Source organism: Centropristis striata, chromosome 18 (assembly GCF_030273125.1).
Source record: "Centropristis striata isolate RG_2023a ecotype Rhode Island chromosome 18, C.striata_1.0, whole genome shotgun sequence".
In the NCBI taxonomy this organism is placed as follows: domain Eukaryota; kingdom Metazoa; phylum Chordata; class Actinopteri; order Perciformes; family Serranidae; genus Centropristis; species Centropristis striata.
In genome coordinates this window covers 14,600,052-14,627,863 of record NC_081534.1, presented here as the reverse complement: position 1 = coordinate 14,627,863, position 27,812 = coordinate 14,600,052, and the positions used below count along the sequence as shown (strand labels likewise).

Here is a 27,812-nt window from a genome sequence, read left to right as displayed (position 1 = left end):
ATGTTTTAGCTTGTAGCGCCATCTGCTGTTCAGACGATGAAACTACGCCATTATGACGCTATTAAACATTTTTAGTGAAGACGACAGAAAAAAGGGGAAATTGAGTTCAGAAAGGTATACATGAAAGACAAAAATACTGATAAAATGCATACAAAGTGCTATATCTTTTAAGCGCATGGCTAAAAGAGAGGGTAAAGTAACTATTCTGTATATTTAAGTCGATATTTATAATTAAAAATTTTAGTTACTCGACGTATTTGGAGCGTTTTGCTATTAGCAAAGTTTTGAAATGTACTGTAACGTTTAAAAATCACTCTGACAGAGTCCAAAACTACTGTGAGACACGGACAAGAAACAGAGAGAAAAATAATGTTTGCTTTGGGGTTTTTTCCCCTGGAAAACTACGAGGCAAGACGCCATATTCCTAGGATTCATGAAATGAGGAAGTGGGCCCACCTTACCTTACCACAGAGCTGCACAGGTGAGGGAGTGGCCTCCTGCCGCCTCCTGCTCCACTAACAGTCAGAGACGAGCTGTCAGGCCTGGACTCTCCGGGAGGAATAACACTTTCTGTCAAGCTGTTATTCTGAGAGGAATTCAACCGGGATCAGGTAAGAAACAAGAATAATACCTATTTATGTTTGTTTCAGCTGAGAGATTTCCAACTTCTGCAGAGGTGAGTCATTGCTACTAAGACAAGTGTTTGCTAAAGGCCCACATTTATAGAGGTTAACGACATAAACAGACATACCTGCATTTAAACCAGCACATGAGCTTAAAAGTTTAGTTTCTTTGCTTAACTAGTCATAAACAGCATGTTTTTCCTTTAAAAAAGTGAAGGAATTATTTCCATTCACGGTGGGACTATGCAAAATGTCAAACTTGGCTTTGAAGCTTGTGTTTTCTATGTCAAGGTAGTTATATTGGTTACAGTGGCACAATGTGAAGTACAAGCGGAGCTATTTTCACCCAGAGACAGGGAAGTTTGTTCATTATCAAAGCAAGTCTGTGCAGGTGAAGAAGCAGCCAGCCACATTCCAGTGCCTGGGGTCATGACGGTGCAGTGTGCAGACCCTCTGCAGCACAGCACTGTTATAGTTAGAGAGCTGAATACCTGACTGTGTTGACAAGGACCTAACAGGGAAATAGGCCTCACTGTAAGCTCAGCACTCCTTTTGTATAGAAGACAACACGTTTTCACTGTTGAATTCAGAGATTGGCGACATTTTTATCTAAAAAACATCCTTTAAAAAAACTGTTGAAAAGAAAATACAGTCTGATAAAAAAACAACTTCAGTTAGAGAGGTAACATGTTTGTAATGTGATTTCTGAGAGTTTGTTGCTGACAGTTTCCCCATAATGCCCACATACACCATCTGATGACACTTCTTGATGGAATGGATATGAACAGAGTCAGGACTGCATGTCATGACAGATTCTGTGTCTTCCCATTGCTCCACTGTGCAGTTTGATTTTAGAGACAGCAGAGACAGCCAAGGGTTGAATCTGTGTAGGAACTAAATAGCTCTTCTAATGCTGAATTTATCAGATATTTAAAGAAATACAATAATGTTATATCTGGCCTTGGAAAGAAACATTAATAATCTTTTGGATTCAGTCATACTGAGTGGGAAATTTCACAATTTAAAAGTCAACGTGTCATTGTTCTCTGCTGGATGAACTTCTGTAATGGTAACACTGATTTATTTACCTCAAACCTTGTTTCAATATTTTCTCATTTACATTTTTAATCTTGAAAATGTCAGAAAATAGTAAAAAAATGTACACTATCCTTAAGGACATCTGTGGAATATCGTGTTTTGTATGACCAATGGTTCAACATAAATATATTTAGTTTACAATAGGGCTGTACCATTTGGCAAAATAAATATAATCGTGATTATTATTATTATTATTATTTGATATTTCAGTTGTGTTTGGTCATTTTTGCATTATTATTTTCATTTTCATTAATAGATATTTTGAAATGACCATCATGTGATTTCTTTGTGAGGATTTCTACCATAAAAATACATTTTTTAAAGTCTGTAGAATGTGATTTGCAGGCTTGGACATATCTGCAGCACTGAGCTATTTCATTCAGAATAATATATGGACACATGTTTTTCCTTTAACAACTGCCCATCCTACAACTTGAATATTGCACTAGTCTGTATCTTGATTTTGATAAAATTCTGATTAATTTATCAGCCCGTGTTCACAAAACAGGGAAAATCTGCCAATCCTCACTACAGGAATATACGATGTTTGCCATTTTTGCCTTAAAAAATAAATAAAAAGAATAAAATGATGAACTGACTATGAAAATAATTGCCAGTTATCAGCAGTAAGTTAATAACAGATGATAGATCATCCTGGATAATTGATTGGTTTCTCTCTCTCTCGAGTGTATCCTTGTTAAGGTTCATAGCTTCTCCGCCAGCTGCTGTGGAATTTCATTCTCATTTGTCACAATCTGTCACTGTGAATCATTCCCCGTCATTCACTGCTGACATACTGTACATTTCTAAGAAAGAGATCGAGCTCAGAAATGGAAGAATGGCAGCAGTAATGTGCAGAAATAACTCCTAATCTGGAGAAATGTTTGGGTACTGAATATCCCCGCTGCAGTGTTTGTTGTGGCTGAGTGTTTAAAGAGCTAGTTCACGCCACCTTTCTTTCAGTTTGTGATAGAAATCTCCCTCGGGAACAGTCGTTACCATAACAACTCAAGTGCCAGCATGACAGTGTGTGAGAGAAGCAACAACACTGAGCGCCTGGAAAAGTGTCGCTTTTGTTCACTTAAAAAAAGCCTTGTTACAAACAAGTAGAAGAAAAGACTTCATGGCCATCGCTGATTTTAATTAGGGGCTTTTATTTAAAATTATTACGCACCAAACAATAAAAGCCTCTAATTAAAATCACTTTAATATTTGTTTACAGTGCTCTGCTCTGCTGACAAGACTGTTATGCTCTTAAAGGCACAATGAGTAGGATTTCCTGAAAAAAAAACCCAAATCAATACAATGTTTAGACTCCAAAATAATCACTGACAATTATCACTGATGTTGAGAATCCGACATTTGGATTTTAGCTTGTATCAAATATACTGGTGATGTATCGGTATTGTTGAACATGTTTCCGTGTCATAACACTTCAGCAGAGGATGCTCCATCATTACTGTGGAAGCTTTCAACGACGTCAACCCTATAAGGAGGAAATGAAATCACATATCTTTGTAGACACACCTGGAAGTGAGCAGCACCATGGGGTCTATTGAGAATACGCCTATGGGATTTTTGCATTGGATTTTGGATCATTGCAGAAAATAAGCTATGTGGCAAACAAACGTTTCTGAAGCTTACACCTTTGGTTCAGCAGGATAATCTTCATAAATGAACACCACTTTTATGATGTTTGAAGCATTAATGCAGCCGACAGAAGTAGAAATCCAACGTTATGCTATAGTGAACTACTCCATGGTCGCATGACTTCTACGTCACTACTGTTATCGTTCAGACGATCTCTGACAAGCTAACCAGTCGTTTGAGAAGCTAGTAAAACCGTAGCCTAATGTATTGTTTATTAACCTAATCAACAATCTACAGAGTTTACAAGAGCACTGAAAAACACGACTAGAGGCTGAAAGGCGAGTAGTGAGAGAGTTCCCGTCCGTGTCTGGCGTGATGACATTTAATATCCACGACAACCGCTGTAGTCTTATTAAGCCACTTGTTAGCAACCGCCTTTTTAAGGACAAGTAAAAACTCAAAAAAATTCACAAGTGGGGGTATTTACTAACATATTATATGTTGTACAACAAAACGCAAACATCTCTTCAGCTGGTGTTAATCACAGATTTTATTTCAGGCATTGAACCAAAAACCCATTTAAATTCCTCATTGAGTTTGATAAAAGAAACCCCAGGGCACTAAAATGTTAACTTACTTCCTGGTTTAAGAACTCATTCCTGTTACATTTAACACAGGTTACTTTTGTAAAACACAGCTGTCTTATATATTTGTGAATATCAGCTGTTATATTGATATTTTTTACTCCCTAATATTGGTTCTGGCAATGGCCCTAGAAATCCAGTATCAATCAGGCTCTACCTATGACCCGCTAGAAGTGTTTGGCAATGTCTGTATCTGCAGAGACCCTGCCCTCTGCCTTCATGTTCTTTGTTCTGTGTATGGGGGGTTAGGGGTGTCACCCTTTGGGTACTGGGTCTGTGGCCCCCAGCCACAGCATGCAGACATGAGGGCTGGACTCTAAAAATGTAGCGACCAGGTGCCAGATCATAAGCAAGAATCCATGAGGAAGCTATAATGACGGACACAGTGCTGAAAATACAAATAGAGCGAGGCTCCAAGAATGACTGAATCTGCGGTTAGCTTGTACTATTTATACAACTTATGAAAGTTTCCCTGAATTAAAGAGCCCCCTTAGGAGAAAAACAATTATTTGCTTGAGTTTGAACAATAAGACACTCAAGCAACTTACTCCTCCTTCTGCAAAACACTCTAATGATGTATCCTCTGTTTGCCTTATTTAATCTTGTGGGAAACTGACCTTTAGAAAATGGAAACTTTTATCAAGTGTCTAACAGTATTTCTCTTTATCCCATTGTTCTGGGTTTTAGGGTTTTAGTGTTTACGTGTGAAAATTCAAAAGAATCAAGTCTCACACACTTGTTAACTGAACTAGACTCAAAGTCACAGGGATTCAACAGTAACACAGAAAATATGTGCAAAGCTTCACCACATTCATTGCTATTTAAGGTGCTATACATCATTTTACGTAGAGGACAAATATTTTGGCACAGTTGATTTTGCAATGCTCTCTGTAGCAACCTATAATGTATATATGTCACCAGGATGACTCATTGTTTATTCCACGCCAGCCAAGGAATGTATTTGTGTATCAACCGCCCCACATGCATGGATGTTTTTTACTTGAAGTAATCTTAAACTTCACCCTCTTGCCTCTTCAATCCCCCTGTCAGGCCTCCCACACCCAGGTGATGGTGCAACATGCCGGCCATGCTGCTGCACACTCATCTTCTCTCTCTAACCCTTTCTCTCTTTCTCACTAAACACACACTCTGTTACACACAAACACACCCACTCAGCCCTGTTGGGGAATTCATGGCCTCAGGCTAACAAAACACAACCCTGTCCAACAGCGGCAGAAAGCCCTGAGAGAAACCAACACAGCTCAGCTCCCTGGCAGCAGACTCACAGCACGGAGCTTTATTTATGAGAAAACACGTTATGTCACTTTCCTGACGGACACTACTGTGAGGTGGGTAACTGGCAGATGACTGCGCAGCTAGGTGTGTTGTCAAGGTTGTTTTGAAGTATTTAGCTCACTCTTACTGTTTGCTGAGTCAACTCAGATGTTTGACTGACAGGGTGAAATATTAATGTGAGGAGTGGACAGTCCGACTTATGTTTGGGGCTTTAAAGTTAGAATAAAGTTCAATCAAAGTGTGTAATGGCTTTCAGCTTTTTTCACCCAGTGATACGATTTCAGTTGACAGCTGTTTCCAGGTGTGTAGTTGTGACTGAGCTCAGGTTTTTATGATAGTAACCGTCACCTTGTTTGTCTAAAGCGCAGTGGTTGGAGCAGGATCTGCGGTGGCTGAGATTCCTCATGAGGTATTCATGTCTTAAAGAAACAGTGAAACATTTTGGGATATGCTCTTATTCACAGGTTAGATAAGAAGATCAATAGCATTCTCATTTCTGTTCAGTTAATATGTAGCTGGAGCCAGCAGCCGGTGTGTTTAGAAGATTGCCGCCATCTTTGTTTGAGAAGTGGATGTGTATTCTGGTCTGTACACTGCAAAGTTTCCATTTTTCATCCTTTCTAGTTATTTTCATAACCTTGAGTTACATTTTGATTGAAAAATATTGAGACCAACATGGCATTTGACTATTTTGAAGTCCTTTCTGGTGATGCACAGCAAAATATTAGAGAAAACTGGCCATGATTTGCATTGATATAAAACTTGTTTTTGGTCTTGTTATTAGTTCAACCAGTAACTTGTGACCGAGGATGAGAAGGAGTGACTGTTAGGTATTTTCTCTTCAAAATGAAAACCTTAACGTGGTGAGCTTTCCCCCCACGCCATAGTTGAATAGCAACAATAGACTGGAAATTGACGTTGATAATAGCCAGGCCAGCTGTTGCTCCTGATTCCAGTCTATACGCTTAACTAAGCTAACCATCTTCTGGTTCTAGCTTAATATTAAACATACAGACATTACAGTGGTATCAGTCTTCTTATTTAACTCTTAACAATAAGGCAAGAAGTTTTCCTTAAATATCAGATTATTCCTTTAGGAAATACAGAAGAGGATTTCCTGCTACATTTTAAGGTTTTCCTCCTCAGGTTTTTGGATGTAGGACAGATCAACACAGCTTGCATAGAGAGGAAACAAAGTGACGTATCTTTGAAGGCCAACCTGAAAGTTAGCATTGCCATGGGGTTTATTGAGAATTCACCTATGGGATTTTTGCATTGAATTTTGTATCACTGCAGAAAATAAGCTCTGTGTCAAACACACGTTTCTGATGCTGAAGTGTTTTGTTCAGCAGGATAATCTTCACAAATGAACACCACTTTTATTATGTTTGAAGCATTAATGCAGCTGACAGAAGTAAATAGCTAACGTTATGCTATAGCTAACTATACCGTGGTCGCATGACTTCAACGTCACCACCATTATGCCTCAGACGATCTCTGACAAGCTAACCAGAGGTTTGACAAGCTAGTGAAACCGCAGCCTAAAAAATGTTTTTTAATATAATCTACAAGAGTTTGCAAGAGCACTGAAAAACACGACAAGAGGCTGTAAGGTGGACTAGTGAGAGAGTTGCCATCCGGTGTGATGAGGTTTAATGTCCCGGACAACCACTCTCATTTAGCCACTTGTTAGCAACCGCCTTTTTAAGTAGTGTGGGTTTTGGAGGTATGAACTAACTTATGTCCTACAACAAAACGTGAGCATCTCTTAAGTTTGTGTTAACCACAGACCTTATATCAGGCATCTAACCAAGAACCTCATTGAGTTTGAGGGACCCCAGAGCGCTAAAATGCTAACTTACATCCTGGTTTAAGAACTCATTCCTGTGGCGACCCACAGTGAAGAGACTACTACACGAGTCTATTAGTCATCACTGTTGTTTAGTTTCAGACAGATTTAAGTGTTGTTTCAGTTTGCAACATTTTCTTGTCCCTGACAGTCTGTAGACAGGTCGTTTCCCCTTCAGCACCACATATAATGACATATAATGTCAATGAATGTTTGCATCCATGGAGAAGACATCATTCAAGCAGTTTTCTCTCATTGATGAATATGGTACGAGTCTCCTAAGTGACACAATTTCACTTGAATCACACAGGCCCTCACTTGAAATCACTGTAAGGAAGGAATGTGATCAGCGGATCTCAGAATTTACGTTTGTGAGTCATCGACACCACATGGCACAAGATCACAGCATGAATGTGAAGCGTAGCATGACTATCGTACTATGATGAAGCAAGTCACAGAACAGTGTGTTCTCTTTTGTGTTACAGTCACGACTGTTAACTCTTTACCTGGACCACATTGTTGAAAACCAAAACTTTTTCCTCTTCTTTTTGAAGACTGCAACCAGATGGGGCCCCTTGTGTTTCACTACTCATTTTACACATCCTAATTGAATTTTCCTTTATCTGTCACAAAGATGATTTGGATATGATGGTGCCCACCCAGCCGTGACAATGTATGAGGTGATGTCCGGGGACACCTTGTCCTGGAAGGTACCCAGTCCACGAACTAGCGGCTCAGATTCAGGGCCCGAGTCGCAATTCACCGGGGACGAAGGTCTCGTCAAGATCCTCAAAGTGTGCTTCTGCACCAACAACACCTTGGGCAAGAACTTCAAGCTGGTTAAATGTGACAGCTCCTGGCAAATACGGGTGAGAATAATCTAAAGAAATATGGTGAAGGGAGGTGATGTGTCAGAACACTGTGATGAACAGTGTTTATCTTTGATTACAAATTGAAGAAGACCTGTCAAGATTTTAAGTGGTGTTTTGTATTTGAGCCAGATGTCTGTTTTATTTGGCCCCTAAACATGCAGGAAAGTTAATAAATCCAGTATCAGTGCACAAATAATTTTATTCTCTTTTTTGGTGTATAGCAACAGGGAAAAAATAAAAGTTTCAGTGTCTATCTCATCATTGTTTTACAGCTAATTTACAAGTAAAGATAAAACCACAATCATGAGATTGATTTTTTTAAAAACTGCACATTATGTTTCTTTCAGGCTATCATTCGTTCGATTCTGATCAGTGGTCGATTGGGGCCAAACATCTTACATGCAGGATGCTACGGTCTCATGCTCAAGCACCTCAAGTCAGACGAGCTTCACTGGCTGCACCCAGACATGACTGTCGGGGAGGTGGAGCAACGCTACGAGAGCCATCATGTAGAAGCTGAGTGGAGGTACACATCCAGTACTGGGACGTTGTGTCTGATTTGATCTTGTAGAATGAGATTTTATCTGCTGAGTGACATCTACAGTGTTTTATGTACAGTGTGGCATCTGATTAACTTTGTAAATTGTTTTGTTTTTGAATGCAGGTATGACCTCCGTATCAGATATGTTCCCGTCAATTTCTTGGAAAAGTTCAAAGATGACAGATCGACATTAGTGTATTTTTACCAACAGGTAACAAGCTTCAGTGTATTTTGTTGTTGATTTTTTTGGCTGATGCTGAATACATTTTTTTGTTAATGGACATTTGGCAATAAGAGGTGCTGTTTTCACACTGCATAAGAGAGCAGCTGTCAGTGTTTTTTTGACTGGGCTTGTGTTGATAAAGTCTGATTTTCTGTCAGTTGCACTTTTTTGTTTCAGACCTTTAGGACTGCGGTTTCAGGCCCGATTGATAAATTTAATGTATTCACAGATATTTTGTTTATTTTCTGGAATTTGTTTGTGTATATGCAGATCTGGTTTATATTTGTAAAATATTGTGTTTACTTTTTTTTTTGTAATTCTGAAGTGTGCATTTACAGATTACACATTTACACACAGATTGTGAATCAGTTCAAACAAATAATATTTAGTCATATCTATCTCCAAAGAAAACTTTCAATTCTCCAGAAAAGCTGAATAATAAATGACAGGCTATTATGGGCCTTTCTTGTGGTAATTACCTTTAACTTGTTGAAGTCTGTCTTGGTTGTATTTTTCCTCATCCCTCTTTGTCATGCCTCTGACAAAAATACACAGATTTTTAACTAATCAGCATTTTACAGGGTTTAGCAGTACATGAACCTGTGCTAATGGCCTGTAATGTCACTATAACAATGGTTGATGATGGGAAGTGGGGAAAAAAACAGATCTTTATTTTGCCGACATATCCAAATTATTTTTTAATGTTTCATGTTCTGACAGGTGCGTAGTGATTACATGCAGTATCACGCCTCTAAGGTCAGTGATGGGATGGCGCTGCAGCTCGGCTGTTTGGAGATCCGGTGAGTCACTGCATTCCTCTTACTTATCTGCTCTCAATCTTTTAATTTAATTTGTTTAATTGAGTGCAGCGATAAGGGTTATATTGGCAAATTGTCAGTGTGTTCGACAGAAGGTACTGTTTTAACCTTTATGCTTAGGATTAAAGACATTTTGTCGAATAGAATTTATCAGGTGCTGAGATGTTTTCTATTTCCAGGAGGTTCTACAAAGACATGAATGCAAAAGGTCTGGAGAAGAAGTCCAACTTTGAGCTACTAGAGTAAGTTTTCATTTTCCATTAAGCTTGGAACTGTTGACATAACTAAGAATACTAACTAAAAGCCCCAATGGATATTTTTGCAAATACCTTGAAGTAGCTTAACTACCATTTTTGTAATTCATGTTTTATTATTTAAGCAATATTTAAATTTCTGCTGTTTTTTCCTGAAATTTTCTTTACAAATGAAGAAAAGAAGTGGGCCTGGACCTCTTCTTTCCTCAACAGCTGATTAACAGCATGAAGGTAAACAATCCAAACCAAATACGTTTTTCATGTCTACTCCTGGGTGGCAGCTTCTTCACAGTGTGCATAACATAATATTTGTGATCCAGTCAAGGCAGCTACGGAAGTTGATCCAGCAGACATTTCAACAGTACGCCACACTAAAGGAGGACGACTGCATGATCAAGTTTTTTGAGACCCTCAAAGAGTTCGTCAACTACGATGAAGAATCTTTCCCATGTGAACTAGTGGTGAGTAGCCCCCTAAATCCTATATTTGTCTGGGTTATAAACGTCAGCAGGTTTATAACATTACAAACATTTAACTTCTCATTTGTCAACAGCAAGGTTGGAGTCTGGCAGTGGAGCTGGTCATCGGTGGGAGGGGGATTCGCCAACGCACACAGAAGGATTCAGCGGTAAGCACAGGGAAGATTTAGGTGTTACATGAGAGGGTGTTGACCTGTCATCATTTAGCACATTGTGTTTGGTTGGATAATCTAGTTAATTTGCTTCCTTGCTGCGAGATAGATAAGAAGAGTGATGTCACGCTCATGTCTGTATGGTAAATATGAATCCAAAGCCAGCTGCTTAGCTTAGCTTAGCATAAAGACTGGAAGCAGGGGGAAACAACTAGCCTAGTAACAAAATGCAAATTTAAAGCTCCATAATTAGCAGTAAGTTCTTCAAGTCTACGCTAATTCCTAACTGACTGCTTCATATTCACCATACAGACATGAGAGTGGTATCATTTTTTTCTTAAATATTTATACATACATCCCAAATTTTCTGTTCTGTTAAAGTAATCCTATATGTACCATCTTTTATTCTGAATTAACTTCTTTTTTAAAATGTCTTAATGTCTTACAAAGAAAAAGCACAGTGATTTTACATTTATTTGGCTTAGGTGTTGCTCAAAACCACTTGGCTGCTGCGCCTAAGCCTTATAATGGTCGGGAAATCTGTGCCATCATAATTGAATCATCATTGCATTGTTCTTTTTGTGCCTCAGCCTGTTTTTCTAGCCGACTTCAAACAGATCAAGAAAATACAATGCTTATCTCAGAGCGACGGCAAAGCTCTCATGGACCTCAGCATAGAGGGGGCACGACAAGTAAGTACAACAGCACTGTCTACCTATTGTACACTTTGTGCAGTGTTCAACCAAAATCTGAATAACTAAAATAAGTAAATACATTTATTATAGAGAGCATTGGCTCGGTACAGGTGCTTACATTGTCCGTTCTTCTTCTTTCTGATAGCGTCTATCGATCAATGTGGCCACGGTCCCCATGGCAGAGAACATGATGGAACTTATTGATGGCTACTGCCGCCTGGAAAACGACACAGATGATTCTGTTATCTATCGACCAAATAAAGGTGTGTGTGTGACTCCCCCTGCTACAATATCACCATGGATAAAGCTTCAAATATTTGGCACAAATATGCTGATTTGAAGTGATTTTAAAGCAAAAAAAGATATAAATTCAATATTCAGTCACACAGTCATGGACATTTTTTTTAGACCACCCTTTTTCTTCAACTTCTTCTTCATTTTCGTGCATGGTACAACTAAAGGTACATTGTTTGGAAAATATAATGATAACAACAAAAATAACTCATAAGAGTTTAATCTAAGAGCTGATATCTAGACATTTTCCATGGTTTTCTTGATAATAACCCAAATCATTATCAAGAAAACCATGGAAAATGGCTATTGACGGCTATGACTGTATACAGTTTTAAGTCTTTTTTACTTGTTTTCAGCTATTATTTTGTACCTTGTAAAATATGTTTTCAGACAGATCTCTGATTTTACTTTACCCGGACTTTAAGGTGTGAAGGGTTGCTGAATTAATGACTTTTAAAATGTGAAATTTTAACCTCACTGGGCTAATCATAACTGATTTTTATTCTAGATGTCAATCGGAGTGCCCTACCTGAGATTCCTGCAGCGTGAGTAGATTTGAGCTTTTTTTTTTTTTTACAACTTTGAATGATTTGTGCCCTTCTTCAACCTGAGCACAGCTGCAGAGTCCAGGCCATACTGCTGTAATACCCTTTGGTTGTAATATGAAATGAAAAGTTAGAGTTATAGATGAGAACGGCTGTTTTATTGATTCATTCTGTCAGCACTCTGAGGAGCCACAAGTTGAAAATTCACGAGCAGGGCTTTCTCTCATTCTGTCTTTTTTTCTCCGGAGCAGCAGAAACTCCAGCTCGACCAGACACAGTATGGGTGAGCTGACAGTTTTACATAACCTCAATGTATAATACGACAAAAAGCATCTTTTTTTCACCTTTGTGTCAAGCAGAAGCATATTGATCAATGTTCTTTCTTTTGTGTTTTCAGGGTCAGAAATCTATTGTGAGATTCTCGATGAAAGGCCTGTATCAGGTTTGTTGGAAGTTTGTATTCATGTCTTTTGCAGAATAATAATTGTGTAAATACACTTTTGAACTTTCATGAATATGAATCTTGTTGTGTAGTCGTGAAATACGGGATAGACCGGAGTGACATTGAGCCCGGACAAATCCTTGGTGAGGGTTTTTTTGGGGAAGTCTTCGAGGGAGTTTACAAAAAAGACGTAAGTGAATCTTCTAAGCTGAAGTTAACTAATGCTTGTATAACAACAGCAAAAACTAAACTATTTTATTTATAATTAATAACATAATTATCTTACCAGAAGTTACGAGTGCTGTATAATATATTTAGTTAGAGAGCATAAAACTGTATTAACTGCATGTTGATTTGCATTACATGTACAGGAGGGCTGCAACTAACAATTATTGTCATTATTCTAATAACCAAATAAAGATCTCCAGATTACAAATGTTGTCTGACTGACACTCTAATATCAGAAAAATACCAGTTTAGTGTCACATAAGACAAGAAAAGCTGCAAATCGTCTCAACTGAAAAGATGTAACCAGAGGATTTTTGGTGTTATTGCCTAGAAAATGACTTAAAGTATTTATTGTTAGTTGCAGAATAATTTTAATCTGTTTGCGTTATTCTCTAATCTGAATGTTCGGGGCATAATATATACATATATTTTACTTTTTTATTTCTCCAAATTTTGTGCAAACAGAATACAGACAGTACCACAGCAATAAATAGGTACTCCAATGTAGAATACAATTGTGGGGAAAAAACAAAAACATGGAATTGAGTATGATACTTCCAAGTTACACAGGTACAATATACTATACTTTATAGCTCCCTAGTTAAGCTAGAGCTAATACAGAAAAACAAACTGACAAAAATATACTTACAAAACAACAGTTCGGGCCATAATTTGGTCTTTTATTGGTTGTTGATTAAACAGAATGGCGAGAGGATTAATGTGGCAGTGAAGACCTGCAAAGACTGTTCACCTGACGTGATGGAGAAGTTCATGAGTGAAGCAGGTAAGTTTAATCAAGTTTAATGAGTTTAATACGGTGGCCTGGAAGTGCAAAACACTTTTACAAAATGTGAAACTCTTTTACAAAGCTTGAGACAAATTTACATTTGAGAAAACAGTTTTACATATCATTAAAAAAAAAACCCATTAACACAACACTTTTACAAACACTGAAAACAAATTTACAAGTGCACTTGTAAATTTGTTTTCAGTGTTTGTAAAAGTGTAATGTATTTTTTTTATTGATATGTAAAACTGTTTTCTCAAATGTAAATTTGTCTCAAGCTTTGTAAAAGTGTTTCACATTTTGTAAAAGTGTTTTGCACTTCCAGGCCACCGTAGTTTAATGAAATAAATGTGATAACAATTACTGTAACAATAACCTTGTGAACTTTGCCAGTTATTATGAAGAACCTGGATCATCAGCACATTGTCAAACTGATCGGAATCATAGAGGACGATCCCGTGTGGATCGTCATGGAGCTTTATCAGTACGGAGAGGTTAGTGCCAATCATTATGATTTCACTTCGAATGTAATCACTGTGGACTGAAAAACTGCTGCAGGTAGACTCATGCATCTCAGCATGACAGAAAGAAAAAGTGTGACTTGTTTTGCATTTGAGTGCAGATGTGGAATAAGTTCCTTTTTTACATTGTTGCAGCTTGGGAACTACCTAACTGAGAACCAGAAAACTCTGACAAAGATAGATCTGGTGCTGTTCAGCCTGCAGATCTGCAAAGCTCTCGTCTACCTTGAAGGGGTCAACATGGTGCACAGGTGAGAGGCTCTTTTTCTTTTCTTTTTTTCTGGTCAGGAAGTGGAGATTCTGCTGTTGAACACTGCTAACACAAATCGGACAGTATGTACGTTTAAATATGAAAAAACAGGATCAAATAATAATCATGACTCACAATGAATATCCCATACCACTGACAAATCTTCTGTAAATTGATGTAACCGTAGTGTAATCAAATGTATGTAATTATCTATCAAGTCCCCTAAATCAGTGTTTCCCAACCTGGGGTACTGGCCCCCACTAGGGGTCACCAAAGCTTCACACAGGAGTCACAAGGCCTTCTTGATTTAAAGTGGTATAAGACAACTTCTTGTAAATAAACTGAAGTAAATTTAATTCAGTTGTTATTTTTAAAGTTTGTATAATTTTATTCACTAAATATACCACAATGTAAATAAAATACAAATGCAGGTCTTCAGTAAATAGAGATATGTACAAATATAAATAAAATAGAAATAAAGACATAATTTGAGGTAAATAGAGATAAAAGATAAGATAAGATGTGAAATGACTTTATTTATCCCTCAGTGGGGAAATTTAGTTGTCACAGCAGCAAAAGATACAGACACATAGATAGATATATAAGGCAGATTAAGAATATAAAAAAAAGACACACATTCTATACAAATTATAAACACACATTTCTTCTATTTGGCATTTGTTATAAATAAGATATGTACAAATATGTATATATGTTACAACAGTGTAAGTGACACATTTTTTTATTGAAAATATCTATACACATTAGAAATTAGACATTAGAAATGTCCACAGTTAAATTAGCAAGGCGCTAATAGAACAGTGGCCAAGTGTCAGGGAGAAGAAAAAAATGTGCTCTAGTACTCAAAAGTTTGGGGTCACCCAGAAAATGTCTGTGTTGTTTTCCATGGAAACAAACTGTTTTATTGATGATGGAGTTACAAAATGAATTGAAAATATAGTTAAAACATTGACAAGGGTAGAAATAATCATTCTAACCTGTACAAATCTCCAACTTTACCTCTAGACACTCAACCAGCCTGAGGAAGGATCATTTTATTGCCCCTCAAATCAGCAAAAAACAGTTGTCAGCTGTCCTAAAATAATGCTCAGGTGTTTTAATGATTAATGAGCCTTTCAACACTATAAACGTGGAATAATACAATGTGCCACTGGAACACATGAGTGATGGTTGCTGACAATATATAATAGATATTTCATAAGAAAATCAGCCATTTCTAGCTTTAATACTCATTTACCACATTAACAATGTCTAATTTTTTTTTAAAAATGTGCTTTTCCTTCAATAATAAGGACATTTCTAAGTGACCCCAAACATTGGAGCGGTAGTATATACATAATATACACTACAAAAATGTTTTTCTGATGCAACATAATCCGATCAAAATTGCTCATTTTCATTGTGTTCACCATTTGGGTTAATTGGACAGTTTGTTATGCGCTATTGCTGTAATGCAATTGTTAAATATAATATGAAATATCCATAAATTACAGTATGCTTAGTCAGGGGTCGAGGCTTACTCAATGATAGAAAGAGGACTGCCACTAAAAGGTTGTACTTCCCTAAAACATTATGACAGAAGCCTTCTGATCTTTTTCTGAAACTTTTTGTTTTCACTTCGACAGCACTGAGTCACGGTGACCAGCTAACCCACACTGATTTTGTGTGAAGTGATAATGTTTGCACAGTGTGTCTCTGCAGAAACTCATAATTTCCTCAGGTAGGAGTGAATAATAAATTAGGTTCTTTGTTACCGTCATAAGAAAAGAGGCACAACCAGTAATGTTCTGGGCCAAGTCACAGTATGTTCTTGAAATAATTTGACAAATCAGAGTGTGAGTGTTAATTCACAGGGATGGTGAGGGAAAAGGCTAGTTGACAGTCTTTTTGAATCAAATAAGATAGCTAGAAAAAAACAACAACATCTGAATGTAATGTGGAGTCTTATATGAAAAGTTTAAACCTGAAATATTTATACAACGACACACCATTATAGAAAGTGAATGTGAGAGGAGAGAAAACATGCCCGCTCAGTTGTTTCTGCAGAATCTTATCAACAGGTTTCAGGCAGTAAAGCAGCCAATATGGATTCAATCTCCTGTGAAGAAAAAACCCAGACAAAGGAAATGACTTTCTGCCTGTGTGGAAAATGCAAAGATTCCTTTTGTATTATTTTCTGCTGCTATCCTGCAGCACTACAGAGATCAAGGGGAAGATGTAGGTCAATTAGAGAGAACTGAGGGCCTTTTAAGAAACTTAATTTTTATCATCTCTATCTGTACCATCATAAACTTTTCTTTCTGTCTTATTGGTGTTTTGTCACAGAGATATTGCGGTTCGAAACGTCTTAGTTGCCAGTCCAGACTGTGTGAAGCTCGGAGACTTCGGTCTGTCGAGATATATTGAGGATGAAGAATACTACAAAGGTAAGAGAGACACTTAAGAAAGCAAAATTTAGACTTGACTGACTTAGACTTCACTTTTTATTTTCAGCCATCTAATTGTCTAAATTGTTATGCATACACACACAGATGATCGCCCATAAAGTTGGAATAAAATATTTTTTAACTCTTCCCACTGAAATGATTGTGACAATATGATTTATTATTGACAGATAAAGTGTGTATCTTTTCAAAACTTTATTAATAAATCTTTTCTAAACATATCACAATGAAAATGAAACCACAATTAACAGAGGATTGTGTCTGAAAATAAAATTATTCCAACGTTATGGGCGACCGTGTATATCCTTGTGCGAAGAGGAAATGTAAAATAATATAGTTGCCACATTTGAAGCTTTTATTGAGGTTTTTGAATGAAGCTTCAAAAGTTTGACGTCTCCAACTAAACCCTCAATATGAAAAAAGTGATTCATCTGTGTCTTGAATGAAATGAAGTGTCTTTTTTATTAAATCAACTTTCTTTAATGAATATAAGTCCTCAGTTTTGTCAACATAAATGTATTTAGGCATCGGGCTAATCCAATAAGGGCTTAAAATAATGATGAAATCATAGTCATGCTCTTATGCTTATAGCATTATGCTTAGACAGATATGGCAATCAAAAAACATCTCTTCACAGGACACTTCACAGGACACTCTCACAGGATGGGGGTTGTGACCTCTGTAACATTGTCAAAACCTACAGTAGCCTGATAAATAAAAATAATAGATTTTTTGTCATTGTGGTTATATAAATATAGGTTATACCACTGGACAGGTACTTTCCTCCCTTTGTGTGCAGCAAGTAGGAGAGCAAACAGTTATTTAAACACAGTGAAATTTATGTTTTTGTGGATTAAAGCATAATATTTTGTTTGATAAAAACATTGTTAGGAATTTGGAAAATGAGAATATATCTATTGTTTTTCAATAAATTTTGACTTTTTGACTTTTTCAACACTCTGGAGTTATTAGAAAAGTTTGGATCACACAAGTCAAAGACAATCCTGTGACCATCACTGGAATCTAATTGTACAAACACTTTAATATTAATGGTTACATAATCTTATCTGCAGCTGTGCAGAAGTAATGGGGTTTGAATATAGTCACAATTATTAGTCACCAGAACAAAGTTTTGAACTGTTTTGTACAGACCAACACATTTGAAAAATGTTATATTCATGTCATGTTGACCACAAAGTACCATTCCTTTGCAGCGTCAGTTACTCGTCTGCCAATCAAGTGGATGGCCCCAGAATCCATCAACTTCAGACGTTTCACCTCAGCCAGTGACGTGTGGATGTTCGGTGAGTTTGTGATACACTCACATTCAGCTCAGTGCAAAGACATCAGAGGGGTTGAATCACAAACTGTGACACAGTCACACACACAGAAAGAGGAAGCTGACTAGTTAATCCAAAAAACCCAAACAAGCACTGTCAGATTTGAGATTGTAAAAATGAAGTTTGAAGTTTTTTTATTTTGCACAAATAAGACAAAAGACAAGGATAAAGAGAAAACAACAAAATGAAGGTGCAAGGTAGCGGCAAGAAACCCAAAAGGGCTTATACAGGGCCTCTACCTATATTAAACTTCCCAAGTTAAATTAAAACAAGTAACTATCACACAAAAAATAAAATAAAATAAAAATAAAAATGAAGCAAAACAATATTAAAAGTAAGATGAATACAAAAGTGTAGAAATGTATGTGTGTGTATGCGTGTGTGCGCATGCAATCTGTGCATGAGCGTGTGTACTACTTAGTGACCTGAGCAATCAGAGCAGCCACTAAAATGACTTGAACTGATATCACAACTTGGAGTTTTCACAGTGCTGTAGACATACAGACTTCTCTTTCCTCAGACAAAAACCGGGATGAAGCATTAGAAAGCACTTTTAGATAAATATGTATAGAGCATATATATGTGGTCTCCTAATAACTTGATTCAATAACTTTATCATCTGTTATCACCTTTATCTATACCTGGCTTCGCTCAAATCAGCACCATCTTGTGGTCCACCAAAGCAACACACAATCAAACAGTTGTCAATAAACACTTTTGATTGAGTTCTTCATGTGTATTTACTTCAACATGTATTCATACATACTGGCTTATATGCAGGAAATGCATGGATTAGATTTTCCAATGGATTTCCTCCCCTAAAGCAAAGCATTTTTTGGAACATAACCAAACTACGTATGTATTCTTTATGTTTTTGAGACAGAGAACAAACTATAAACAATGTTGAAATATGAATGTATTGCTTTTGAACCAGGAAACATATTGTAAACATCAATTAAACACATTGTTTCCATATGGATTCAACTAAACCCCAGGTGTTTTCTATATGTTCAATTAGGTTCAATGCAGGTTTAGATTGATTTATTAAGTGGATTATCTGGACTTTGATTCAGCAAAATGCTGTTTGAATAAAAGGTTAATATAAAAAATTGTGTTCTCCTCACCCTTCGTTTATTTATAGCTTCACTACAAAAAGCACGAAGACAGTTACATTGACACTGACTGAAGTGCTTCCTCATTTCTCCTTTTTATGAGAAAAGGAGAACTGAAAAAACATGCAGTTTTAGTCACCAGTAACCAATCCATGTGATGAACAAACAAGAGTAAGACAAATAAGACATCTCATTATTTGTTTCTCTTGTCTGCATTGCTCGATAGCCGTATGCATGTGGGAGATAATGAGTGTTGGACAGCAGCCGTTTTTCTGGCTTGAGAACAGAGACGTGATCAACCAACTGGAGCAGGGAATCAGGCTGCCCAAGCCAGACAACTGTCCCCCTGCCCTCTACTCACTGATGACCCGCTGCTGGTCCTACGACCCCAGAGAGAGACCCAACTTCACCGAGCTGGTGGTCAAGATCAGGTACTTATTCATTCAGTATGAAAAGAGCTCTAATGAGTGAGAATAAATTGAGACCCTTTAATTAAGGTTGGATGTGCGCTTATGATTTTTCTGTAATGATTTCTGTTCAGCATTCATCTATGACGAAGCCATTACTATTATTATTATTATTATTATTATTATTATTATTATTATTATTATTATTATCATAAGTTCAATCCATTGATCGCTGGTTAGTTTTAAGATTGTGCTGAGACAAAAATAAATTGAAGCTCAGCGGTCCACTTAATTCGACCTGTCCATTTGAAATTATTGTTAGATTATTTATTAGACACCACCACCACCACCAACAAATTGGTCGTGTTTTTATACTTTTTCATGCTGAATTTTTCCATTAAACTTCTGAGCATAGTTCAGGAAAACACAAGATTTAAAGTGACGCTTTTGCACGATTCTTTGTAGAGAAACTAATTTTACAGATCTGTGGGTTCAACAAAATCACATGAGTGTTGTTCTACGAAAGACAGCCCTACCTGCACTAACAGCCAAGAAGTGTTATTGTTATTATCTCTTAAGATATGACATACAGTAACTTGTTGTTTAATATCTGTCAGTGATGTCCACAAGATGGAGAAGGAGCAGGAAGTGGAGAGAGAGAGGGACAGAGCGCGCTCCACGAAATTGTTCGACACCAAATTCAACTTCAACGAGCCTCCTCCGAAGGTACGGATCGCCGGATCAAATGCATCCACTAATATATGTTACATAACAGCACATTATGCAAATTTAACATTATATGTTTAATTAAGTGCATGTTTTATTTAATCTTTTCAATATTTACTATAGCCATCAAGAATGAAACCGGGCCGTTTTGGGAACATGCTCAGCATTGGTCTACACATTCAGGTGCAGTAACGTAACCTCTAGTTTCCTTCATGATAAATGCTTCACTTCAAAAATATATTTATGGAAGAAATGTGTGTGCATCTGTGCAGCTGAATGAGGCTTTGTGTGCCAGTTCACCTGACCTGGCCAGCCCGAGTGAATACCAGTCTCCTGTCGACTCCATGAGCGCACTTGCACTGCCCGCCAGGTCGCCACGGCGTCGAAGCATGGCGGTAAGAAAGACTTAATTTGTAGTCACATGTTTAAATGTTGATAAAATACTGGAGTTTATTTGTCACACTGTTGTAACATACATATACATATTTATGTTTGTACATATCTCTTTATTTACTATTTCGTATTTCTATTTTTTTTCCTATTGTAAATATCTCTATTTTCTTCAGATGTATTCTATAGTTCCTATTTCTATTTTATTTTTATTGTACATATCTTTATTTACTTCAAATGTATTTTATATTTCATATTTAAATTTTTTTCTATTGTACAAATATCTATTTACTTCAAATTTATTCTATATTTTCTATTTCTATTTTTTTTCTATCTACACATATCTCCAATTTATTCTATATCTGTATTCTATCTGTATTTCTTTGGGTTTTTTCATAGACTGCATACAATAGTTTTTTTTTATTTGTACATGTTTATCTATATCTTAAGACTTGCTTTTGTATTTTATATTGTTGTATATTTAGTGTAGTTCACTTTTTTAAATCTTTATTTTATTTACAGACTTACTTATTTCCTTTCCTATTGTTATTCAGCAGTTACTGTAACAAAAACATTTCCCATGGGGCTCAATAAAGTATTTCGGTAACGCTTTATATTAAGGTCCTTGTAATAACCATTAATTAACAAGTAATAAGGCCCTTGTAAGTCCTTACAAGATGCTAATTAACATTATTGTGTGTTTATAAGCTTATATAAGTGTTAATAATGGCATTACAAACACCCATGACCCACCCATTATGTCTTTGCCATGCCTTTATTAATCTTATTTTGTTTGCTTATTGATATTAAAATATACTTTATTGCTCATCTATTATAAGTTAACTATGCTTTTTGCAACTACCGGATCTAAAGCGAGAACAATGACTTATTACTTGTTAATTAATGGTTATTAAGGACCTTATTATAAAGCGTTACCAGTGTTTCTTATGCATTAAGAGGACAAAAGAAGTTTTGTGTGTTGTTAACCTGTCATTCTTCTGTTACACTGATTCTAGGAGGGCGAGTTTTTCCGACCGGAGCCGAACACCAGGGAGGACGCCGCGCTCATGTGGCAGAAAGAGAGACACCAAATGCAGAGCACGCTCCGCCGGCAGAAAGAGCAGATGGCGGCGGATGAAAAGTGGCTGGAGAAGGAGGAGAGACTCCTGGTGGGAAACAGAGCATCATTCACTTTTGTCAACCCCCTCTCTGTGTCTCGGTGTCCCCCCACTCAGTACACTGTGGCCCTGGAGGCTCAGTGGGACGAGGCTTTGTTAAACAATATCAACCCACTCGTTCACTCTCGACGCCCCGCTAGTCTTAATTTGAATGTTCCCCTGATAACAGTTCCAAAGAGGGGCTCCATGTCCATATTGTATAAAATGAACCTGCCTGTTCTTTTGCAGGACCCCATGGGACCTGAGGATGCCGCCAGCCCAGTGGTAAGTGTTGACTACACCAGAAGCAGGGTAAAGGGGGAATATACTTAAAATATTAACCAAAAACCTTTTGGGGACGTAGCTTACATTTCTGAGCTCTGGACTATTCCCAGTGGAAGTGAGGAAATAGAGTCAGCAGGATGTCACACAAAACTTGTGTAAAAAAACGTTTTTTAGCTACCAAAACTTCTATAGTAACAGTCAGCGGTGGAATGTAACTAAGTACATTTACTCAAATGCTGTACTTAAATACATATTTGAGGTACTGTTGGTACTGGTAACTTTATACTTCTATTTCACTACTTTTTGATGCAAATATTGTACGACATTGCACTACATATTGCACTACATTTCACTTTTCAGGTCGATCTTACACGAAAAACGTGATTAATTTAAAGTGATTTGACTTTTTTTCTTTTAATTAAAACTCATAACAGTATATTAAGTAGTATAAGTTGAAATGAGGCCTTACTTAAATGCAACATTAATATAATAATAATAATAATATATATATATATATATATATATATAAACAATCTGAGTGCGGGCCATTCTGCATAACGAGTACTCTGACTTTTGATGCTTTAAGTACATTTCGATGCTGATACTTTTGTACTTTTACTTAAGTAAGTTTTGAATGCAGGGCTTTTACTTGTAGTGGAGTAATTTCACTGTAATTTTCAGTGTGGTATTAGTATTTTACTTAAGTAAGGGATCTAATCACTTCTTTCACCACTGGTAACAGTAAAATATCAAACAAAAACTTAAAGTGCAGTTAGGTCAATTTTTGATCACTGGATGAAAAACAAAAAATAAAATTAAAAAATCCTTAAAATAAAATAAAATTAAGCAATAAGCCATGAGAGACTGGTTTACAGTCATTAAAAAACAGCTAGAGGCTTCATGCCTAACAATGTCCCTGAGCTGTTCTAAAATGACTGTTAACCACAGCGTCTGGTGGCTTATTATACATGGCAATGTATCATCAAATAAGCACACAGCAATAAAGTCCTCGAGAAGAAATTGGGCCTCCAAACGTTGGCTACATACAAAAGAAAACAATGCAAAAATAAGGTAACAGTAAAAAATATCAACAAACACAACAATATGCAAAACCTTCACTCTGCTCATATATGACCATAAGCTAGTTGCAGAGCAGTCATTGTTTCATAGGATATGGACATTAATAAAGGCATTATAGGTAATGTAGGAAACTACCAACTGGATTCATTTTTTAAGGATAAGGGATAGACTAAAAATGGGAAGTGAGATTTAGTCTGTGGGAATTTTCAGTTATAGCTTTATATTTATTTGTCTGCAAAGAGTTCCTTTGTGCAGTGTTATCTATAGCACCCTGACAGTGACAGTATAGAGAACAGTTTTATTATCTATTCCTCATGAAATTCATCTTTTTCTCTTCCTTTTAGTCCCCTGAAGCTGATGGGAATGGTAAGCGCTCTAAAGAAATTCATGAATTCCGAGTTTATTTCGAGTCACTCTTAAGAACTATCATCTCTTTCTAAACCCTCCTGTCTTTTTTCCTTTTCTCTCCTATTGTTCCTCTCTCCACTCTGCAGCACCTCCGGAGAAGCCCCCACGGCTCACAGCGCAGGTAATTACCTCGATTCGTTTTTTAGATTGTAATATCTTTTTAACCCGCTGAAAAGACCATTTAATTTTATTAGCTTTGATCTTTAGATAAAGAGAATTTATAATGAACTCAGTCATCCCAGAAAGTAAAATTACCCTTCAATTGAAAGGGAATTCATGCCACCAAGCATTTAAAAGAGTCCCCAGTGATCCTTTGTGTAAAATAATGAGGATGAGTATTTTAATTATTGAAACACATTATTCATTTTTCCTTAGCCTGCTCCCACTGCTGAGCTGGACCGATCTGATGACAAGGTGTACCAGTATGTCATGGACCTGGTCAAAGTTGTCGTCCAACTCAAGAATGACATCACAAATTCGCCACCGGAAAAATATATCACCATTGTCAAGGTACAACGAGACAGATGTCTGTTTATAACTTATAGTTTACAGATTGCTGCAGCAATGTGTATGAGTTGTAATGGAAAACAAACCTCCTGAGTCATACAGCTGATTTAATCCTCTGCCCACAGTCTGTTGGGATGGCTTTACGAGATCTCATTCGCAGTGTGGATGACATACTGCCAACCTTACACGAGTCTGTCAGGACAGAGGTACAGTATATTGTCTGCAGCCTGTTTGCTGTCTTTTCTCATCTTCTTGCTCCCTTTCTTTATTGATTTTTTTCTCTCCAAAGCGGTGCCTGCTGTTTGACCCTGAAACAAAAAGTGAGAGGACTCTTCAAATATAAAGAAACAAAGAGGAAATAACCATTTAATGTTTAAAATTCTGGTTCAGGGAACCCAGAATCCAGGGCTTCAAAATAAGAGCAGCCTAGAGCCATATTTTTTTATTTAAACCATATACAGTAGTGTTCAAAATAAAAGCAGTCCAATGTGACTAGCCAGATTAATCCAGGTTTTTAGTATATTTTTTATTGCTACATGGCAAACAAGGTACTAGTAGGTGCAGCAGATTCTCAGAAAACCAACAAGACCCAGCATTCGTGATATGCACGCTCTTAAGGCTGTGCAATTGGGCAATAAGTTGAAAGGGGTGTGTTCAAAAATATAGCAGTGTCTGCCGTTGACTTTACAAACGCAAAACTATTTTGTACAAACTTTTTGTTTCTAGGATTTAGCAATCCTGTGAATCACTAAACTAATATTTAGTTGTATGACCACAGTTTTTTATAACTGCTTCACATCTGTGTGGCATGGAGTCAACCAGCTTGTGGCACCTTTCAGCTGTTATTCCACTCCAAGATTCTCTAACAACATTCCACAATTAATTTACATTTCTTGGTTTTGCTTCAGAAACAGCATTTTTGATGTCATCCCACAAGTTCTCAATTGGATTAAGGTTTGGGGATTGGGCTGGCCACTCCATAACATCAATGTTGTTGGTTTGGAACCAAGATTTTGCTGGTTTACTAGTGTGTTTGGGCTCATTGTCTTGTTGTCCTCTTCAGCATAAGGCAACATGACCTCTTCAAGTATTCTGACAAATGCAAACTGATCCATGATCCCTGGTATGTGATAAATAGGCCCAACACCATAGTAGGAGAAACATGCCCATATCATGATGCTTCACTGTCTTCACTGTGTACTGTGGCTTGAATTCAGAGTTTGGGGCTCGTCTCACAAACTGTCTGCGGCCCTTGGACCCAAAAAGAACAATTTTACTGTCATCAGTCCACAAATTGTTCCTTCATTTCTCTTTAGGCCAGTTGACGTGTTCTTTGGCAAATTGTAACCTCTTCCGCACATGCCTTTTTTTTTTAACAGAGGGACTTTGCGGGGGATTCTTGTAAATAGATTAGCTTCACACAGACGTCTTCTAACTGTCACAGCACTTCCAGGTAACTCCAGACTGTCTTTGATCATCCTGGAGCTGATCATTGGCTGAGCCTTTGCCATTCCGGTTATTCTTCCATCCATTTTGATGGTTGTCTTCCGTTTTCTGCCACATGTCTCTGGTTTTGCTCTCCATTTTAAAGCATTGGAGATAATTTTAGCTGAACAGCCTATAGTTGTTTGCACCTCTTTATAAGTTTTCCCCTCTCCAACCAACTTTTTAATCAAAGTACGCTGTTCTTCTGAACAATGTCTTGAACGACCCATTTTCCTCAGGCTTTCAAAGAGAAATGCATGTTCAATAAGTGCTGGCTTCATCCTTAAATATAGGCCAACCTGATTCACACCTGTTTTTTCACAAAATTGATGAAATCACTGATTGAATGCCACACTGCTATATTTTTGAACACACCCCTTTCAACTAATTGCCCAATTGCACAGCCTTAAGAGCTGCATATCACGAATGCTGGGTCTTATTGGTTTTCTGAGAATCTACTGCACCTACTGGTACCTTGTTTGCCATGTAGCAATAAAAAATATACTAAAAACCTGGATTAATCTGGTTAGTCACATTGGACTGCTATTATTTTGAACACTACTGTATGTGTGCTGTTTGTGCAGAATGTATGGACAAACTAACATATCTACATCTGTCATTGTATGTCTGTTAATGTTTTCCATGAATAACATGAGAGCCCGACCAATATGGGATTTTTGAGACAGATGCCTATACTGATTTTAGAGAGGGGAAATTGATCGATAACAGATATGGTGGCCGATATAGTAATCTCTTTAAGATGGAATGAAAAAGGAAATTTTTATGTGGATTGTGCACCAATTTTTCACCACTCTGCAAACCCAGAGAGCTACTTTCTCAAACATTAAAAAGTTAATATTTAACATTATACATTATGTATTCAATCAGCCAATTCTATAATGAAATGACAAAATAAAGAATAAATAGGATTAAAATATAGAGCTAAATAAACATAATTATTGTTCAGTTTCAGTAAATTGCTGACTATTTTTTTAATAAAGGAATTAAAAAATGAATAGCTAGCACCATTCCTAAATCATTTTCTGCTTATATACACTGTAAAAAAAGATAAACAATAGCTACTCAATAAAATTGAGGCAATAGATTGTACACAAGGTTATTTAATGTGATCAAAATAAGTAGATTCTATCTCAAACATTTTTATATTAAAGTTACTTAAACAACTGCCTCAAAATCAAGGACGCATTTATATTTAATAAATGTTATCAAATATATTAAGTAAAATTAAATTACTACAGAATAATTTTTTACAGTGTATGCATATTCACCGATATCAATAGGCCAATATCGGCAGATTATATTGGTCAACCGATATATCTGTCAGGCTCTAAATAATACCCACAGTGCATGTGGAATCATGTTTGCTTACCGTCCCCACAGATCGAAGGCACCCAGAAGCTGCTGAACAACGACATGGCCGAGCTGATCAGCAAAATGCGGCTCGCCCAGCAGAACGCCATCACCTCTTTAAAGGAGGAGTGTAAGAAACAGATGCTGGCCGCAGCACACACTCTGGCCATGGACAGCAAGAACATGCTGGACGCTGTGGACCAAGCCAGAGTCAGGGCTAACTTAGCTAAGCCCGTGGCCCCAGTAGTGGACTGAAAGCGCTCTTATTCAGTTTACACGTCAAGCAAACGAGTCAGAAATGACATCTGCACACAGTTGAGCTGATGATCAAACAGCTTAAATTAAGGCTGTAGCAGTTCTTCATCATTCTTGTAAATGTCTGTGAAGGTTAAATATGTTGCAGTGGATATGGACGACTTACCACGGTAGTATGTATACTGAACTTGATAATGGTCCTTCATTTCAGACAAACGTCTTTTAATGTAAACTGTTCTCATTTGTAATTTGTGAGTCACTGACCAAATTATCTGCTCAGACATTGAATTATCCTTGTAAATATAAAATGTGTCTTATGACAAGTACGATTGGTTTTCACAGCAGAGAAAAAAAGATAACACAAATTAAATAAGTCAATTGTTCGCTCTTTTAAACCTGTCAACAGTAACCTCAGTGGCATGGACAATGATTCTCAGATGTGTTTTTATATCATGTCCTTTATCATTATTATAAAACGTGAAATTCAGTATGTAAATCAAGTGATATAACAATAAATATCATGATGTATACTACTGTACATGACTGTTCATTGAAACATGTTGCATTTAATTTAGATGTTCTGTGTTTAGGAAGCAAGAATGACACAAACTATTGCTGCTCTT

The 27,812-nt window shown here is 36.9% G+C and overlaps 1 protein-coding gene across 1 annotated transcript; it reads left to right on the top strand.

Moving 5' to 3' along the window:
- The first annotated feature begins 5,238 nt into the window (after positions 1-5,238).
- Positions 5,239-27,563, top strand: ptk2bb (protein tyrosine kinase 2 beta, b). The gene is made up of 31 exons (XM_059355716.1): positions 5,239-5,304; positions 7,735-7,969; positions 8,320-8,498; positions 8,637-8,724; positions 9,457-9,536; positions 9,734-9,796; positions 9,985-10,039; positions 10,129-10,269; positions 10,362-10,436; positions 11,030-11,131; positions 11,280-11,397; positions 11,937-11,973; positions 12,225-12,256; positions 12,371-12,415; positions 12,508-12,605; positions 13,346-13,427; positions 13,824-13,924; positions 14,087-14,202; positions 16,548-16,648; positions 17,881-17,970; positions 19,345-19,549; positions 20,143-20,251; positions 20,375-20,434; positions 20,524-20,646; positions 21,658-21,810; positions 22,048-22,083; positions 23,508-23,529; positions 23,658-23,692; positions 23,947-24,081; positions 24,204-24,284; positions 26,965-27,563. Exons 2-31 carry the CDS (start codon positions 7,772-7,774, stop codon positions 27,187-27,189), a joined length of 2,985 nt encoding a protein of 994 aa, XP_059211699.1. The 5' UTR covers positions 5,239-5,304; positions 7,735-7,771; the 3' UTR covers positions 27,190-27,563.
- The last annotated feature ends 249 nt before the right edge of the window (positions 27,564-27,812 follow it).